At 55.6% G+C, this 19414-nt stretch overlaps 1 protein-coding gene across 1 annotated transcript; it reads left to right on the top strand.

Moving 5' to 3' along the window:
* The first annotated feature begins 1720 nt into the window (after positions 1-1720).
* LOC133345472 (pancreatic triacylglycerol lipase-like) lies at positions 1721-19333 on the top strand. The gene is made up of 12 exons (XM_061556228.1): positions 1721-1772; positions 2713-2864; positions 3619-3744; positions 4062-4196; positions 5081-5189; positions 5790-5909; positions 7367-7486; positions 8409-8527; positions 9108-9237; positions 17813-17924; positions 18151-18324; positions 19229-19333. Exons 1-12 carry the CDS (start codon positions 1721-1723, stop codon positions 19296-19298), a joined length of 1419 nt encoding a protein of 472 aa, XP_061412212.1. The 3' UTR covers positions 19299-19333.
* Positions 19334-19414: the final 81 nt, after the last annotated feature.

Below are 19414 nucleotides of genomic sequence, written 5' to 3'. Positions count from 1 at the left end.
ATGGACCGTTTGGCCAGAGTCAACAATGGAGAGAGAGCAGCCAGGAAGATAGAGAAGAGGGGACGGGGAGCTTGTATGGGTGTGTGGTATCCATGAACGTCACCAGCATGGCCGGTGCCGTGATTCTCCATGAGGCGACCACCTGGAGAGGCGAAAGTGACGGAGCGGAGGCGACCGAGAACAGATCCCTGGGGAAAGCCACTGGCAGAAAGGAAGTCTCCAAGAGATGCTGGTAAACACGAGGGAGGCTGGGTGGGAGGGAGGAAGCAGTTGTAGGGCTGAACGATTAATCGATTTAAAATCGAAATCGCAATTTGAAACAATGCGATTAGCAAATCGCAAAGGTTGCGATTTTTTGCTATTTGAAAAGTGCCGTTACTTTCTTATTGGAATTGTTTTATTTTTTATTATTATAACTTTTTTTAATTTAACTTAACAATTCTTATATGTTTGATTGTTCTATTTCAATTAAAACATTTAATAAATACATGTTAGAAGCAATTCATATCTTTTAAGTTCTCATCCTTAAATTAAAAATATAGTGCAGTTCATATTTTGATGGTATCATGTGGTAATGCTCCATCACATGTTTTAAATTTATTACACAGTGAGTATTGAACTGAAGCTTTCTTAAAAAAAATGTAATCGCAAATCAAATCGCAATTTGCCAGAAAAATCTTCATTGTATATTTTCCCCAAATCGTTCAGCCCTACCTGCAGCTGTCGCCGTCCCAGAAGAGCCGCGAGACCGCCCCCCCCCCCCCCACGGAGTGAATAAAAACATCGCCACCCCCCGGTACCAAACCACTCGCTCCAGACAGCATCACGGTAAGTGTCGACCCAGAGCGCAGTGGTACACCACGTGCACACAGCCAGCAATCACACGTGTACACAAATAACTCAGTTTTTTTCACCAAGTAATGCCCACTGAGCTAAGTAGCAATTTCTTTTTCAGAAGCGACCTGGCCACAAATGATAGCCCAAATGAAGTGGCTTATCACGTGGACATTTACAACAGCCACATACTCAAAACGCGTGATGTTGATTCTACCTGTGCGAGTTTGAGGGCTTCCCCATTTAACCACGCGTCACTACACTGGCCTGCGTAAATGCACTACAACCTATTTGTATTTTACCACTGAGCTATCCAGCTCTCTTTCAGTAGTGACCTGGCTATCACACATTAAACCTCAACGAAGTGGCTTATCAAGTGGAAATGTATAGCAGCCAAATACTCTAAATGTAGAGGGGGGAAATCCAGAGGATCCGATCAAAAAAATCCACGCGACCACGGAGAGAGACACGCAAACTCCAAATATACAGCAGGCGTCAGGGTCGGGATCGAACCTACGAACTCCTGTATACCAGGCGAGGTAGTTAACATTTCGCTACTTGCACACATCCGGCAAGATATACCATTGGTTTAGCCATAATCGTCAGATCGTGACATCTAATATCGTATCGTGAAATCTGATATTGTATCCGGAACATGCAAACTCCAAAGAGAAAGGCACCCTAGTAGGGGATTAAACCCAGGTGCTTATTGCTGCGAGGCACGCGTGTTACGACTGGGCCACTCTGCCGTACGCAACGCAAAATAAACTTTAAAAGTTATAGGGCGATAAAATCGCGATAATCATCAAATCTTGAAATCCAATATCATATCGTGAAGCGTCGTGCAGCAGCATCCATGTCGAGTTGTGGTTTTCTTCGCGCAGAGATGTGGGCCGCTGTTCTCCTGGGAGGCCTCTGTGTGGCGACTGTCGTCACAGGTGAGTGTGTTGCGTTCACACACAGGTGAGAGCGTTGGGCACACACAGGTGAGAGCGTTGGGCACACACAGATGAGTGTGTTGCGTTCACACACAGGTGAGAGCGTTGGGCACACACAGGTGAGAGCGTTGGGCACACACAGGTGAGAGCGTTGGGCACACACAGGTGAGAGCGTTGGGCACACACAGGTGAGTGCGTTGGGCACACACAGGTGAGAGCGTTGGGCACACACAGGTGAGAGCGTTGGGCACACACAGGTGAGTGTGTTGCGTTCACACACAGGTGAGAGCGTTGGGCACACACAGGTGAGAGCGTTGGGCACACACAGGTGAGTGTGTTGCGTTCACACACAGGTGAGAGCGTTGGGCACACACAGGTGAGAGCGTTGGGCACACACAGGTGAGAGCGTTGGACACACACAGGTGAGAGCGTTGGGCACACACAGGTGAGAGCGTTGGGCACACGCAAGTGAGAGCGTTGGGCACACACAGGTGAGAGCGTTGGGCACACACAGGTGAGTGTGTTGGGCACACACAGGTGAGATCGGAGCGATTGGGTGGGGGGCTTTAAACTTGGAGGGGGTGGTTGTGGCGGTCACAGGATCGTGTCAACGCAGGTGGGGGAGGGGGGCAGCCACGGGTTGAGTGTTGATAACAACGACAACGAAATCGGCAATGTCGACGATGATGATGATGCCGACGATGATGATGCCGACGATGATGATGGTGCCGACGATGATGATGCCGACGATGATGATGCCGACGATGATGATGCCGACGATGATGATGATGGTGCCGACGAGAATGACGCAATATTCAAGATTACGATCGTGGCAATAACCACTCGTAATGACGACGGCTATGTTGACTACGACGATCAGGACGACGATGATTATGGCCCAGGACTCTGGTGACGACGACGATGCTTTTGTTGCGCGCAGCGAGTCAGGTGTGCTACGACCTGGGCTGCTTCACGGACGACTTCCCCTACTCGGGCTACAGAGAGAGGCCCATCAAGAAGCTCCCCGATAGCCCCGAAAATATCAACACTCGCTTCCTCCTCTTCACCAGAGCCAACCTCGACACCTGGCAGGTGAGAACATCACCCGTCACGGTGTCCCATCACCCGTCACGTGTCTCATCACCCGTCACGTGTCCCATCACCTGTCACGTGTCCCATCACCCGTCACGATGCGTCCCATCATCGTCCCATAACCCATCATCATCATATCCTCCCAATTACTTCACTTTTCCATAATTTTCCCATCATCATTGTGTCCCATCGGCCCCAACTGGTAGACTGGTGCCCGCTGGCAGGTTGGTGCCATGTTCACCTTGTGCCGTTACAGGGGCAAGCTGCCACTGGGGAGTCCCCTAGGCTAAATTGCAGTAGGGCAACTGGAATGGTTGAGAGACGACATGTCAGGCACTTGGAAAATGCCGAGGCCAGTAAGCAAGGGCTCTCTACACGCACACCAGGAGATTGAATCCGGCCAGGTGGCTCAGCATCGAGCGAGGGGGCTCGCATTCGGGAGTCGACTCAACCAATCATTCCTCGGCGGTCGATAAAATTACACCACTTAGTGAGAAAGTCGCATTTGGTTGTCGCGTGCGCACCCTCTCCCCCCGTCACAGCGACGATGAACGTTCACCGTTGGCGAGGTGTGGCGGCACCAACAGCTTTGTCCACGATGACTTCTTGACCTCCATGTACACGCACCAGCCGCTTGTGCTCGTCCAACGGGAACGTTATTTCCACCACTGCTTCTGCGGGGCGCCGATGCCTCGCACGCTTCGCTTGTGCAGAAACTCACCCTGACGTGACCCTATTGGCGCTGCGCACGCAGGAACTGAAATCCTGCGATCTGTCCACCATCGGCACCTCCAACTTCGGCAGCGGCAAGAAGACGGCGTTCGTGGTGCACGGGTTCATCGACCATGGCGAGGAGGATTGGGTGCAGGACATGTGCAAGGTGCGTCAGGCAGTCAGCCACGCGCCCACCCCTCCTGTGTGTCCACATCCATCCGAGTGTCCGCGTATCGTTTACGCACACGTGGTGGTCCCGTGACGTGCGCGCGAGGCATTGCGGGTGGGAGCCGCGCCTTCCCGCCCGTTCGTGAGTTGGTGGTTTAGACAAGGCCGACATCATTGTACATGCGGTAGTGGTCACGTGACGTGCATGCGAGGCATATGGATGGGAGCCGCGCCTTCACGCGTCCTCGTTGCGATCCGTGACGACGACTGATTTCTCGATCGCTCCAGCATGGCTTTGTAATTGTCGCATCGCAGGCCATCCTGGGGGTGGACGACGTGAACTGTGTGGCCGTGGACTGGAAGGGCGGCTCGCGCACCCTCTACACCAAGGCGGCCAACAACATCCGCGTGGTCGGAGCCGAGATAGCCAAGCTCGTCAAAACCATGGAGGTGAGCGCGCCACGTGGGTCGTCGCAGCCACGCGGGACGTCGGCACGGCGGCTGTTTCAAGTGGCCGGGGGTCAAAGCGCTGAGCCGGCTCCGCCGAGACCCTCGATTCGAATCTGGGGTTCAGGTGCCCAACCAAAGCGACTCAGCTGGGTGCTCAACTGTGGCGAGTTAATGTTCGCAGCATGGTTAACAATGACTACGCACAAAACAACCCATCGCATTACATGTTTCTGCACTTGATTTGGATGACTTCCCACTGAGAATCACGTGATCTGTCGGGTTAGGAACAGTGCTATTGCTAGGCCTCCCATGTTTTATGTTCCGTGTGTGCCGTTTCTCCTTTTTGTTTACTCCTTTAGCCCAAATGCAGCAAGAGCGTCCAATTTGCATAAATACAAAATGTGTTTTCTTGCAGACACGCAGTTTGATTGGGTTGCCATCTGGCCTGCTTTTCCCGATAGTCCTGGGAATCTGTCAGTCTTGCCGGGACTTCAAAAGTCCCAATTTTTCCCAGTTGTGTAACAATACAATTGCACCACTCCATAGACAATGCATTCAGGTGTCGTTTTCCCTTGATCTTTGGGAGTTTACACATCGCAATCATCGCCCCCTGCTGGAAAAATAATGCACGTTTGCAGGCCAGGCCTTGAATCGTGTTGTGCCACACACGGGGCAGCTGCCACTGGGGGTGCCCTTTCAAATGTTTGAGACCGCTCCCAGCGTACAGGAGGGTGCTCCACCAATAATAAATTGTCATTTTTCTAGCTGCGGTAAGTCCAGGTCTTTATTTTTTGTATCGCCAGAGGTAGCAATGCTCGGGGATTTTGTGTGTCGCGAGCCGCGAAAGTCCGGTGTTGATGGAGTGATCATGGTGGTGGCGGCAGGCTCAGTACGGGGCACGCCAGGAGGACGTGCACATCATCGGACACAGCCTGGGGGCGCACGCGGCCGCCGAGGCTGGCCAGCGCCTGCCCCGGCTCGGGAGAATCACCGGTACCTGGCACAGAACCTGCATGCCTACCCACCTTGCTACCTACCTAACCTATCTACTAATCTGCCTACATATCTACTTAACTACTCACCGACATGCCAGCCTGCTTAACTGATAAGCTGCCTACCTACCTGCCCGCGTACCGACCTTCTTACCTACTTATTTACCTGCCTTCCTATCCCTCCATGTACCTATCCACCTAACCACCTACTCCCTAACAGCTCACCCACCTGGCTCGTAGTAAGCAGGTGAGTCGAACCTACATTCCTTCCTGCCTACCTATCGGCTTACCTGCTTGTTCACCTACTTACCTACCCACCCAATCCACCTTCTACTACACTTGACGATGAGGTCTTGTGACTGTGACGAGGTCTCCGTGCTCATCCCGAAACGAGTACCTGGAACAAATCGGCACGGCTGGCTACGTACGGTGCTAAAGACGTTCAACGTGCGTGTGCGCGTACACATCAGCGCTGGGGAGGCAAAGGCAGGCGGAGGTCTGGTGCTGCCCATTACCGGCCTTTCGTAGGCGCTCCCCTTGGCAGCACTTGCCCCGACCGCCCGCGTGAGCTACACGGGTGATCTTTGTCTTCGTGTCCTAGGCCTGGACCCGGCCGAGTCGTATTTCCAGAACTGCGACGCCAGCATCCGCCTCGACCCCTCCGACGCCATCTTCGTGGACGCCATCCACACAGACGCCGCTCCCATGATCCCCAACTTGGGTGAATCTCGAACCCCCCCCCCCCGCCTCTTGCCGATGTGGGGTTTTGCCGGGTTCCCACCTGTACACGTTCTCCCAGTAATCGCCCTCATTATTGTTATATTCTCCCTTCTTCCATGAGCACACATTCCGTCATCCGTTTCTTTACAACCTTTCAGTTGCACTTTAGGAACGGTTTCGTTTGCAGCTTCAAAAGCAATCTTTTTGCATTCAATTGTTTCAATTTTATCTGCACATCTTGTTATTTTGAAGAACACAACATTTATATTTTTACAGCTTCACTACACTTTTACCGATTGTCTCCTTCGTTGTTTTTCCATGTAAGTGAACCTGAACTTTTGGGCCCCCTTCTGGTTCAGTTAACGTCACTAATGTCGCTCGCATCTCCACACAACGCGAGTGTGGTCGCTGCCACCGTCCGCTCTAAGGCGTCACCGAAGAATTACGTTCGGAAGCCATCTGTTGTGGGATGGCTTTGACTGTAGTCAGAACCACGATCGTCCCATCTCTCAGTACGCTCATGAGGTCGCATCCCCAGGTTACAGCCCTCCGTTGTGTTTTCTGCTGGGACCACGCATATTCCGGCACGATGTCCAACGTTTTACTCCTCGGGCCTTCTTCGGAGAGCTGTACAGCACGGAGAGCATTTGAGGGGTTTTTGTTGGTGACCTTGGCGTGAATGCGGTGGTGGTGGTATTGGCGTTAATGCCGATGTGGTAGCAATACGTTGCGGTGATGTTGATGTCGGTACCATTATGATGATGGTGATGTGTGTATGGTGAACTTCTTATGCACCGTACGTAGCCGACCGTGCTAATCGGAGGTGTAGGCGAAGGACAACAAACTACATTTTGTTCTATGGTTCTTTTGGGAAAGTCACGTATATATAAAAAATAATAACAATAAAATAATAAAAACGAAAATGAAGTGAATAAAAAATTTACGAAGTTTCGAACGCAACAAGCAATCGTTGATTGCTTGTGTTGCGATCGAAACGTCGTGATATTTTTATTTTTTATTTTATTCACTTTATTTTTCTTTTCATCATTTTATTGTTATTATCTTATTATATCTACGTGACTTTACCGAAAGACCAAAGGACAACGAACTAAACCCAAGAATCAGTTCTAAAGAAATTACTTTCCAATCTAGATGATTTAAAAGTACATAGCTCCGGTGGCTTCCTATTATCGGAAGGAAGAGCGTTCCAGACGGCACAGAAGCGCATCTGAAAGCGCGCGATGCGGTGACCGCCTTTGTTCGATGGTTAGCCAATGCCGCTGCAAGGATGTCCGGAGTTTGCGTGATGAATGTCAGTGCTGATCTGATCATCACGAGGGTCACGGTGGTGATGGCTTATGTGATCATGATGATGGAGATGATCTTAATGGTGGTGATGATGATGATGACTCTTTGTAAAGATTCTGATGGTGTTGATGATGATGATGGTTGTCTCAGGGATGGGCATGAAGCAGCCGGTTGGGCATCTGGATTTTTATCCCAACGGAGGAGAGGGAATGCCCGGCTGTCACAAGAACATCATCTCCACCATCATCGACATCAACGGCATCTGGGAAGGCAAGTTGAAAACTGTGCGCCAGCGGTAATGGTTACCTCACCCTGGGTAATGGTTACCTTACCATAGATAATGGTTACCTTACCCTAGGTAATGGTTACCTTACCCTCGCTAATGATTACCTTACCCTAGGTAATGGTTACCCTACCCTAGGTAATGGTTACCTTACCTTAGGTAATGGTTACCTTACCCTGGGTAATGGTTACTTTACCCTGGGTAATCAGCTGCCGGGATACCACCCAAGATCAGATTTTCGCTCCCTGATTATTGTATACAGTCGAGATTTTTGGTAACATTTGAAAGATTTTCAGATATTACTTTTATTTTAATTGGTGGTTAGCAGTAAAGCGAGTGGCTCACAATCAGAAGTTTGCAAGTTCAAATCCTGGTTGCGGGTTAACTCAGCCCATCATCCCTCCCTCCGGGGTTGCATAAAATAGGTACTACTATCTGAGGAAAGTCAACAGTGGTTTTCCTATGGAGACACTCGCCCCCACCATAGGAACGTCGAATTTCCACGACTGGTTCACGACTATAAACGAGCACCAACCTCGATGCTCATTTGAGCAGAAAACGACTTTTGACTTTTTTTTGTAATTCAACTTCATTGATTTTTATCCCGTTCTTACAAACGAAACTATCCTGGCCACTTTGAGTTCTCACCTGGTTAGACTCGGACTTTATCATTTCAGCTGCTGCTCAGCTACTCTGAGCTAAGCATCTCGACTGCGAGAACAAACCACAGCCCAAGACCCTTGGCAGTGGCAGCAGTTGCGTGACATTGTAGAGGCGGAGGGGGGGATGTGCAAACTAACCAAAGTAAAAACAACCACCACAATATAACTTGTGCCAGCCTAACCCGCACAGAGCGCGTGGCCTGGTTCCCCCGTGACGCCGTTGCTCGCGACGCGTTGCCATCGCCAGGAACCCGAGAATTTGTTGCGTGCAACCACCTCCGCGCGAACAAGTACTTCATGGAGTCGCTGACGAACGAAGACGGCTTCGTCGGATTCCCCTGCGCCGACTACGACGCCTTCGACAAGGTCTCGTGCTCGGGAGGTTTACTTGATGTGGTGTGCCGGGAGAAGGGAATTGTCTTCCAGAGCACCGGCGTCGGCGTGTCCCCTGGTGGCGCACACGCACAGGCGTCGCCAGGGCGAAGTTCCCATTGAATATTGTCCGGGCCACTGGTCGACTGAAGTGGAATGTAACTCCTGTAACAAACACGGCCATGGTGAGGGGTATAGTCTATGTCGCGTGCTGTGCGCAGAAATATTTTTCTCTTTAACAATCCCCATATACTGTTGGATTTAAATAGAATTATATTCATATGCTTGTCCTCTCACACTAACGCTAACCTCATCACCATTTCCATATAATTCTAGATTTGAAGCTTTCGTGACTGCAAGGATTCATACTCTTTGGGTTTTTTCGGTAAAGTCACGCAGGTAAATCAATAAAATAATTTAGTTGTTTTCATTTATTTTATTTTTTACCTACGTGACTCCTACCCGGCTACCTCCTGCCTCCCTGCCCCCCTGGCCCCCTTCCCCACTGCCACACGGCCCTGCTGCCCTGACGCATCACTGCCCTGCCTGCCCACCATCACCGTCGACACCACAGGGACAGTGCTCCACGTGCCCAAGCGGAGGATGCCCCCGCATGGGTTACTTCGCATCCAAAAGCTCCGTGGCCGCCGGGACCATAAACAACATCTACTACCTCAACACCGGAGCGGAGCAGGGCTTCTCCCGTGAGCCCCGCGCATCACCGCTGCTTGCCACTGTGGGGGTCGCTAGCCCCCGAGATCCCTCCCTCGATAATGCTAACGGCCGGGCTAGCATCATCAATCGCCCCCCCGCTGCTAAGCGAACCGCTGCTAAGTTCCTCACCCATGGGGTGGGAGCCGTCGCCCGAGGATTCCACTCCACCGCGGGTCCGCGTAGCAGGCATGGTTAATTACGTACGCGCACACCCACACACACAGCTCTGTACGGCACTCACTCTTGCGCTTCTCTGCGCCGCGCTGGCCGCTCACGTTACAATCGCGCACCTGGGGTACGCCGATTACGCACGCCGCGAGCTTACGCACACACAGTACCACACGCGTTCCCACACGCAACCCGCGCGCTCAGCTCCGCGCAGCGCTCACTCCCGTGGCGAACCACTGTGCACACAGCGCACCCACACGCTCACACTGCACGACAAGATCACGCGAGACCACGCTTCGCTATTAATGATTTATTATATGCCACCTGCGAATTGATGTTGAATCAGTGAGTCGACGAGGCTGGCCTATTCCACTAAACCTGTACCTATTCCCTATTTATCGGCTATGATTCTAATTCCCCTTCTTACTCACTGTTAAGTGTCCACGGCGGTCCGCTGATCCTTCTGTTAACCGCGTGCCTCGGTGCGTCGCACGGACGTCCGGGTCGCTGGCTCGAGCTGCGTCTGGTCGCCTGGCGCTGGAGTAAGAGAGCGATTTCCCCTCTGCGCTCCTCTATTTATCCTCCCTACCTCCCAAAGGGGATGCTGCGCTGAACAATGGGCTCGTGCACCCCAAGCCCGCGCACCGCAGTCCCCAGGCGCTGTTGATATGCTAATCAGTGTGCTGCGTGCAAGGCGTAAATCCTAATTACTCCCTTACCCTTCCTACCAATGGGGCTTGCGCGCTCAAGCGCAATTATCCCAACCCTCCATGACTATGCGCAACAGCCCCTGTGACCCCGCTATTCATGCTGTCCCGTGCCTCCCCTGCTCGCCCCGTCGACCCGTGGGAGTGTGTGTGGGGGGAAATGCGCCTCAACCGCGGTGGCCGAATGCCCCACGCCACGACCTACCATATTAAGGCCGGCCGCAGCGCCGCGGTGCCACGTAGCACGGGGAGGTCATCCAATTCCCTGATCGCCGGAAACCGTGAGAATTAATCCCGATAAGGGTCTCTCGGATAAAAACCGGTCGATCAGGTGACCTTCCCTTCCAGCTCTATGGGGGGGGGGGGGTGCGTGCGGGTGTGTGCTTATGTGGGGCGGGTGATGGGGGGCAGTGCGGTGGGGGAAGCCGGGCGGCTCCCTGGTTCGGCAGAGCGGCCCCGTCGTTGTGGCACCACATAGCCCCCCGGGGTGCCAGTCCCCGTCCCGGGTTGACTGGAGCACCTCGCCTGGGTTGCCCCCACGAGGTATCGCCGCGGGGTCCGCGGGATTCGCCCGGCCCTTGTGGCTGGCCTCGGGGGTGGCGGCTCCGTCTCCTGGGGCTCCGGCGGTGGTCTCCTCCTCCATTCCAACGGCTCCCCTCGGCCTCTGGCACCTGCGGGCTGGGGAACAAACTCAGAGGCGGTGGGGTTTAAGGGTCGCCGTCCTCGTCGCCCCCGGCCCCGCCCGGGGCCCCTCGGAGCCCGGGGCTCCGTGGGGCCCATGTACTGCGCGAGGCCCCCGGGCACGGGGGGTGGGGGGACCCCGGGGTTTCGGGGTACTTGGACGGCGGGGCTCCCCCCCTCGGGGGCTGCTCGCCACGGCTTCAGTCGGCGGATGTTGACCACCATCTCCCGGCCCCTCTCTCCTCCCTGAATCAGCACCGTCCATGGTGAGATCTGCCGTCTCACAATCCAGGGTCCTCGCCAGTAGGTGGTCAGCTTCCCCACCTGTCCGGCACCGACGCGGGGAGTGTACAGCCACACCTCGGAGCCCGCAGTGTAGAAGGGGGGCTCCATACGGGGTCGGGCGCCCTGCTCTTGCCGCTGGTGCGCGGCCTCTCCGTGCGGGCAGGCTCGGCCCCTGGCCCCTCGCAGGGTCTCCAGCAAGTGCTCCACGGGGTGGCTCCCTTCCTCCCGTTGCGGCGGAGGAACACCGAACAGCAGATCTGCGGGCAGGCGAGACTCGCGACCAAACATCATTAGGAACGGGGTCTGTCCTGTAGAGGTGTGAACGGCGGTGGTGTAGGCGAACAGGGCATAGGGAAGGTGTTCGTCCCAGTCCTGTTGATTCGCGGCCGCCATGCGTTTAAGCTTCCCGGCCAGAGTCTGGTTCATCCTCTCTACCATCCCGTTCGCCTGGGGGTGATACGCCGTGGTCCGGTCCTTCTGGATCCCGAACTCTCGGCACAGCGCCTGAAATAATTCGGCCTCGAATTCACTACCCTGGTCGGTAATGACTCGTTCGGGGATCCCGCACTTAAGTACATAGTTTTCCACGAAGGCCCGGGCCACTACAAGGGCTGTTTTATCTGGGATAGCCACCGCCACGGGGTAGCGGGTGAAGTATTCCACCGCTACGAGAATATATCGGTTGCCCCGGTGGGATCGTGGAAAGGGCCCCTGCAGGTCGATTCCGACCAACTGATTCGTCCGACTGACTCGGAACGGCCTCAGGGGTACCTGGTACCTCGCCGGCTTTTGCCCACACTGCTGACAGGCCCGGCAGCCCTGCACCCAGGCGGCCACATCTTGTGCCAATTTGGGCCAGAGATACTGGCGACGCAGGGTCTCCCGGGTGCGCCGTTCCCCATCATGGCCCCCGAGTGGGTGGTCATGCACCAGCCGTAGCAGCTGGGGTCGCACCTGGGCAGGAACACAGATGCCCCCCGGCTGGCCGGCCTCGGTTAACTCCCGTACCACTCCGTTCCGCACACACAACCGGGCATACAAACCGCTCCAGGGTCCTGGTAGGGCGCTCTTTTCCTCCCGCAGTGCCGCCTCCACTGCCGCCAGATCCGGATCTCGCTGCTGGGTCTGTCTCAGCTGCTCGTCGTTTAGGCCCGGGAAGGCGCAGCCGACGTCCTCCTGGATCCGTCCGATCGGGTCCCGAGCCGCGGGTCCCGCGCTTGCCGGGCGGTCGACGGGATCCTCAGTGCCACCTGTGAGGGTTTCTGTGGCGCACACTGCACTCTCCCTCGCTGGGGGGGGGTCAGTGGCCGCGGCCTCTCGGGGGTCCGTTGCCTGCCGGCAGCGTCCCGCCGTGAAACACGGGCAGGCCTCCTCCGCCCTCGTCTCGGCGTACACCGTGGGTCGCCTCGATAAGGCGTCCGCGTTTGCATGCGTCCGGCCAGCCCGATACTCGATTTGCAGGTTGTACTCCTGCAACTGCGCCAACCACCGGGCCATCTGCCCCCGCGGCTCCTTGAATGTAAGAAGAAACTGCAGAGCATAATGGTCAGTGCGTACGCGACATCTCCTGCCGTACAAATACGGCCGGAACTGTTTGCATGCGAAAATCACGGCGTACAACTCTTGGCGGGTCACGCAATAGTTCAGCTCGGCCCCACTCAAGGTCCGGCTGGCGTACGCGATGACTCGTTCCGTCCCATCCTGTACCTGTGACAACACCGCGCCCAGCCCGCTGCTGCAGGCGTCGGTGTCCAAAATAAAATCGGTGGTAAAATCGGGGAAAGCGAGGGTGGGGGCGTGGGTGAGGTGGTCTTTGAGAGTGGTGAAGGCCGTCTGGCAGGCCCCCGTCCACTGGTAGGGGTGCTTAGGGGAGGTGAGTTGGGTGAGGGGGCGTGCAATCTCGCTGAATCCCTTTACAAATCGACGATAATAGGTGGCGAGCCCCAAAAATGATCTGATCTCCGTCAGATTCCTTGGCCGTGGCCACTCCACTACGGCGCGTACCTTCTCCGGATCGGTGCGCACGCCTGCCTCGCTGACGCGATGCCCGAGGTACCCCACCTCGCGTTGTGCGATGTAACACTTACGTGGCTTGAGCTTGAGATGAGCCGCTCGCAGCCGCTGGAACACCTCTCGAAGCCTGGACCAATGCTCAGACAAAGATCTACTGAACACTATCACATCGTCCAAGTAAATCAGGCACTGTTCCCACTGCAAGCCCCGCATCACCAACTCCATCAACCGCTGGAACGTCGCGGGCGCGTTAGTGAGTCCGAACGGCAACACTCGAAACTCAAACAGGCCCATCGGGGTGGTGAATGCTGTTTTTGGCCGATCCTCCTCCGTCATCTCCACCTGCCAGTAACCGGACGCCAGATCGAGGGTGGAAAAATACCGCGCTCCTGCGAGACTGTCGAAGGTGTCGTCGATGCGAGGTATGGGGAAGGCATCGCCGAGCGTGACTGCGTTTAGTTTACGGTAATCGACGCAGAATCGGGTTGACCCATCCTTTTTCGTTACTAGTACCACCGGGGCTGACCAGGGGCTCGCCGAGGGCTGAATTATGTTATCGCGAAGCATGTCCCCAACTGCCTCTTTGATTTGGACGCGTTCGGGTGCGCCCACTCGGTACGCAGGGAGTTTGATGGGTCGGGCTGCACCGGTGTCAATTTGATGCTTAACAAGGTCGGTCCGACCCACGTCCGAGTCGTGTTCGCTGAACACGTCGGCATACTCCCGCAGTAACTCGCGCAACCGATCGGCCTCTCCCTTAGGTAAATCCGCCCATGGAACATGTAACGCGTCGAGCAGGGGAACGACCTCGGCTCGGGGAGTCGGGCCGACTCGCCAGGCCAGGTCCTGGTCACCCTCAGGACGCCCGGGGTCCTCAGCCCAGAGTGCGAACACCGAGTCGTTAGAGTGGCGTGCGTGCAGGGGGTGTACGGTGGCTATTGGGGTGCGCCGTCGCAGTATCGCTGGGGTATTGTGGGGGTTAAACATCCGCATAAACAATCGGTCCCCATCTGCGTTTACCAATGTGGCGGATCCCACTAACCCATACCGTTTTGCCAACTCCGGGTGAGGAGTTAGCATTACCTCTCCTGATGGTCGGAGCGCGGGGTCGATGGGGGATGTTGCCACCGGCACCAGCATCTCGGTGAGCGGGCCGATGGTGACTGCCGTCGCCAGGATAGCGGCCACAGGTGCGAAGCGGGGGCGCGTCGGTTCTCGTCCCAAGAATGGTATCCGCTCGCCGTTGCTCTCCATGGTGGCGCATCGCTGGCGGGGTTGCACGTTGAGTCCCAGCCGTTCTAAGAGGTCGGTACCTGCGATACACTCGTGACACAACGCACTCGACACGTAGAACTCCTGGGTGCACACCTGACTGCCTATGCGGACCTCTAGGGTGGCTCTCCCCAGCAGCCCCATTCCGGCTCCGCTCGCAGTGTGCAGCGCGCGGTCCGGTGCCTGCAGGTGACGCACGTCGACCCCGATCGCGCTGCAGTGCGCTGCGCTCACGAGCGAGGCCACCGCCCCCGTGTCCAGCAGGATTCGGGTACGCACCCCGTTTACCTCCCCTTCCACCAGCGACGTGGCCCCCGTGATCCCCGCCACCAGCTCCCGCAGCCAGTCGCCAGGAGTCACCGTTTCCGTGGGCGTTGTTGCTGGAACCTGTGTGGAGATCACTCGCTCGCCATTATTCTCATTATCGTCTATTTGTATCGGGACCGCGTCGATTGCACCCCTAGTTGGTCCGCTCACTAGGAGGCGTTGGAGTTTAACCCCCGCGCCTGCCTAGCTCGGGTGATTTCAGGACAGTCTCTCACTAGATGCCCTCGGCGATCGCACATATAACATGCCCGGGGAGGGGGGGCGGTTCCGTAGCGGGTCCCCTGTCCGCTCCCTCCCCCCCCATTACGCCGCTGTCCACCCTCTGCCTCTAGTCGGGCTACCCTCCCAGATAACCCTCCCACCGTGGCGCGTAGGTCCCCCATTTCGGATCGGATGGTCTCAACGGAGGATTGCAGTTGGGTCATATTTTTATTCGTTTCCTCGCGTACCTGGGTTACCCTCTCACCTACTTGGTTTACCTTGTTGTCTATCTGGGTTACCTGGCCGGAGACATCCTTTATACCCGTTTGTATACCGGCAACCCATCCCGGAGTTGTCTCGCGGGACACTGGAGGCTCTCTTTCCCGGCCCCTTACCGTCCTCGCGAGCTCCTGTTCCTCCTCCTCGTCTTCCGAGAGCAGGCTCGCAATGGCGCGCTCTCGTCCCAGCCCCCGGAGCTGCGCGCGTTCGCTGTGAATTCTTTCACACTTACGTGCGCGCTCGACAAGGGCGTTAAAGGGAAGACGTGGGCAGCTCATGTCTGGCTGCCACCACGCCGTGCGAGACAGGTACCGCTGGATTTTCTCGGCGGCCAGTTCCTCAATAACATCAGTTGCGTACCCCGGGCGTGCGATCTTTGTTAACTCGCGCACATCCTCGGCGTAATCACGTAGATCTTCGCCAGGTTGGCGCCGGCGCGCCTCTAAGGCCGATTTTGCTTCCTCCTCGTCACGCGTGCCAAACCGCTGATCGAGTCGGCGCATCAGCTCCTCTAGCTGTGTCTGTGCGCTCGCGGGTAACGCTTCTACAAAATCGGCTGCCCGCCCATCAAGATTCATATTAAGTTGACGTACTGCCTGCGCGTCCGTCCATCCATTAATTTCCTTGGCCCCTAAGAGATTGCGGGCGAATGCCTTCCACGAAGGGGCCCCCCGGCCGGTAAATATTAGTCTTATTTTAGCGTGAGGTAACGCGGGGGTCCGTACCGCTTCCGACACCAATTTGTGGGGGTCGCTAGCCCCCGAGATCCCTCCCTCGATAATGCTAACGGCCGGGCTAGCATCATCAATCGCCCCCCCGCTGCTAAGCGAACCGCTGCTAAGTTCCTCACCCATGGGGTGGGAGCCGTCGCCCGAGGATTCCACTCCACCGCGGGTCCGCGTAGCAGGCATGGTTAATTACGTACGCGCACACCCACACACACAGCTCTGTACGGCACTCACTCTTGCGCTTCTCTGCGCCGCGCTGGCCGCTCACGTTACAATCGCGCACCTGGGGTACGCCGATTACGCACGCCGCGAGCTTACGCACACACAGTACCACACGCGTTCCCACACGCAACCCGCGCGCTCAGCTCCGCGCAGCGCTCACTCCCGTGGCGAACCACTGTGCACACAGCGCACCCACACGCTCACACTGCACGACAAGATCACGCGAGACCACGCTTCGCTATTAATGATTTATTATATGCCACCTGCGAATTGATGTTGAATCAGTGAGTCGACGAGGCTGGCCTATTCCACTAAACCTGTACCTATTCCCTATTTATCGGCTATGATTCTAATTCCCCTTCTTACTCACTGTTAAGTGTCCACGGCGGTCCGCTGATCCTTCTGTTAACCGCGTGCCTCGGTGCGTCGCACGGACGTCCGGGTCGCTGGCTCGAGCTGCGTCTGGTCGCCTGGCGCTGGAGTAAGAGAGCGATTTCCCCTCTGCGCTCCTCTATTTATCCTCCCTACCTCCCAAAGGGGATGCTGCGCTGAACAATGGGCTCGTGCACCCCAAGCCCGCGCACCGCAGTCCCCAGGCGCTGTTGATATGCTAATCAGTGTGCTGCGTGCAAGGCGTAAATCCTAATTACTCCCTTACCCTTCCTACCAATGGGGCTTGCGCGCTCAAGCGCAATTATCCCAACCCTCCATGACTATGCGCAACAGCCCCTGTGACCCCGCTATTCATGCTGTCCCGTGCCTCCCCTGCTCGCCCCGTCGACCCGTGGGAGTGTGTGTGGGGGGAAATGCGCCTCAACCGCGGTGGCCGAATGCCCCACGCCACGACCTACCATATTAAGGCCGGCCGCAGCGCCGCGGTGCCACGTAGCACGGGGAGGTCATCCAATTCCCTGATCGCCGGAAACCGTGAGAATTAATCCCGATAAGGGTCTCTCGGATAAAAACCGGTCGATCAGGTGACCTTCCCTTCCAGCTCTATGGGGGGGGGGGGGTGCGTGCGGGTGTGTGCTTATGTGGGGCGGGTGATGGGGGGCAGTGCGGTGGGGGAAGCCGGGCGGCTCCCTGGTTCGGCAGAGCGGCCCCGTCGTTGTGGCACCACACCACACGTGTACCAAGTCAGAGTGATATCACTCGCCGGTGATGATAGCCGGAGGCTCAGCTGTTGAGCACGTGGCGCGTAATCGGAGCGTTGCGAGTCACAATCCTAGTTGGGGATTGACGCAGCCTATCAACTCTCCGTGATCGATAAAAGAAGGGACCACTTTGTGGGAAAGACAGCATTGGTTTTCCTATGCAAATAAATACCCCGGCCATATGAATGTGGAATTTCCTACACTGGTTCAGGGATGTAAACATGAGTCGTGTGTGCACCGCCTTAATGTATGTTGAACTTCTTTCGGACAGTATGTAGTCAACCGTGCACACGATACTAAATTTCATAAAACCGTGTAAGAGTGAACGTTGCATACTTTGAATGTTAACACGTTCACGTAAACCCTGCAGCTACTGGTGACCGCTGCATTCACCAATGTTCACACACATAACCGATCATTGAATGGAATGGCAACCCTGAATGACGGCGAGCGACTCGCCAGTGGGCAGGGTTCAATCGTTTGACCGCGAGGCGCGAACGTCGCTGCGACGTTTTGTGCCGTGTCTAGGCTGGCGCTACGAGGCGACTCTGACGCTGTCTGGTACCAAATCGGTCCGAGGCATCTTTAAGATCGCTCTGTACGGACCCTACGGGAACACTCACCAGCACCAGCTGACACCGTGAGTAGCCGGCGTGCGTTAGCTCACAAACGCACACCAACACACGAACAAAACTCACTCACTAGTTCGTTGTCCTTCCCCCCCGCCCACACGTAGGGTGCAAACGAAGTTCAACATTCATACATATATACGTCACGTGCTTCCGTAGCGCGCCTGCACGTTTCTCAATTGACCGGGGGTTTACACGAACGAACGAATGAACGACTCGGGTCCCTTTCCCCCACAGCTCGGCGACGTGGCTGGAGCCCGGCAAGACGTACACGTACTTCCTGGACAGCGAGGCCATGGTGGGCGGGGTCACCAAGGTGAAGTTCCTGTGGGATGACAATGTCATCCACCTCATCCGCCCCAAGCTGGGGGTGACCCGCCTCGAGCTCAAGTCGCCGTTCAATCAACAAACGTGAGCAGCACTGACAACAGTCGGTTACCTCCACATTGCGCTCGTAAAACGTTTAAAGAAAACACGAAGGGATCTCTATTTTTGTTTTCACTCTGCCTTCAATCGACCCATGCACTTTCACTCTGCCTTAAAGGGACCCATGCACTTTCACTCTGCCTTAAAGGGACCTGACCTGCACGGCCCTTTGACCCATTCATTGCTTAGGGTCCCCACGTTTTGCACGAAAGTAGTTCTCTATCGGCCACGGTCTCTCGAAACTGTGCAATATATCCCGCAATAAAGGTCTACACGATGCCAGCACCGAATTGTGGTACAGATCGACACATGGACTGCATCAGGTGAAACACGGGATAGGTGGCAACCCGAGCAGTGCGAGATGAAGGCGTCCCCAAGTCGTCGGGGGTTAGGTCACCACGCGTCACTCTGCTGGCCAGCGCGTGCTGGCGAAAGCGGGCACAGTGGATGCAGCAGCAGCAGCAACGGAATACTACAGAACAATGGATGTTGCTGAATCATATCTATGTTGCCCTGCATAAATAAACTACGTATAAATGTTTTTTGTTTGAATGGGTAAAGCCCACAGAGCCATATAGCTGCTTTTTTTTCAGAAGCGACCTGGCCACAAATGATAGCTCAACGAAGTGGCTTATCACGTGGAAAGTTAAAGCAGTCAAAATAATCTAAACGCGTGTGTTTTTTTAAATGCGGAGGGAAAAATCGGAGGCCCCGGAGAAAAATCCACGCGACCACAGGGAGAGAGACACCGCAAACTCTAAATATACAGCAGCACGCGTCAGGGTCGGGATCAAACCCACGGCCACCTGTATACCAAGCGAGGTAGTTAACATCTCGCCACCGTGTGATTGTTGATGAAATGCGTTGCCTTGCCCGTGTGTGTGTGTAGATACAATTTCTGCGGAGGCTCAAACGACGTGGTGTTGAAGGAAGAGCTCCTGACGATCAGACCCTGCTAACCCACCCACGGTTCAGCAACGCAGCACTGAAAGCAGCTCGTTTGCGATGCAGATCTGTAACAAAGCTCTACAATGATAATAAATCGAATGCATGTCACACCGTCTTTGTCAACGAA

Source organism: Lethenteron reissneri, chromosome 22 (genome assembly GCF_015708825.2).
Source record: "Lethenteron reissneri isolate LAM-NWPU_2019-01 chromosome 22, ASM1570882v1, whole genome shotgun sequence".
Taxonomy (NCBI): Eukaryota; Metazoa; Chordata; class Hyperoartia; order Petromyzontiformes; family Petromyzontidae; genus Lethenteron; species Lethenteron reissneri.
Note: the sequence above shows the minus strand (reverse complement) of the source record. Positions and strands in the feature narration are given on the sequence as shown.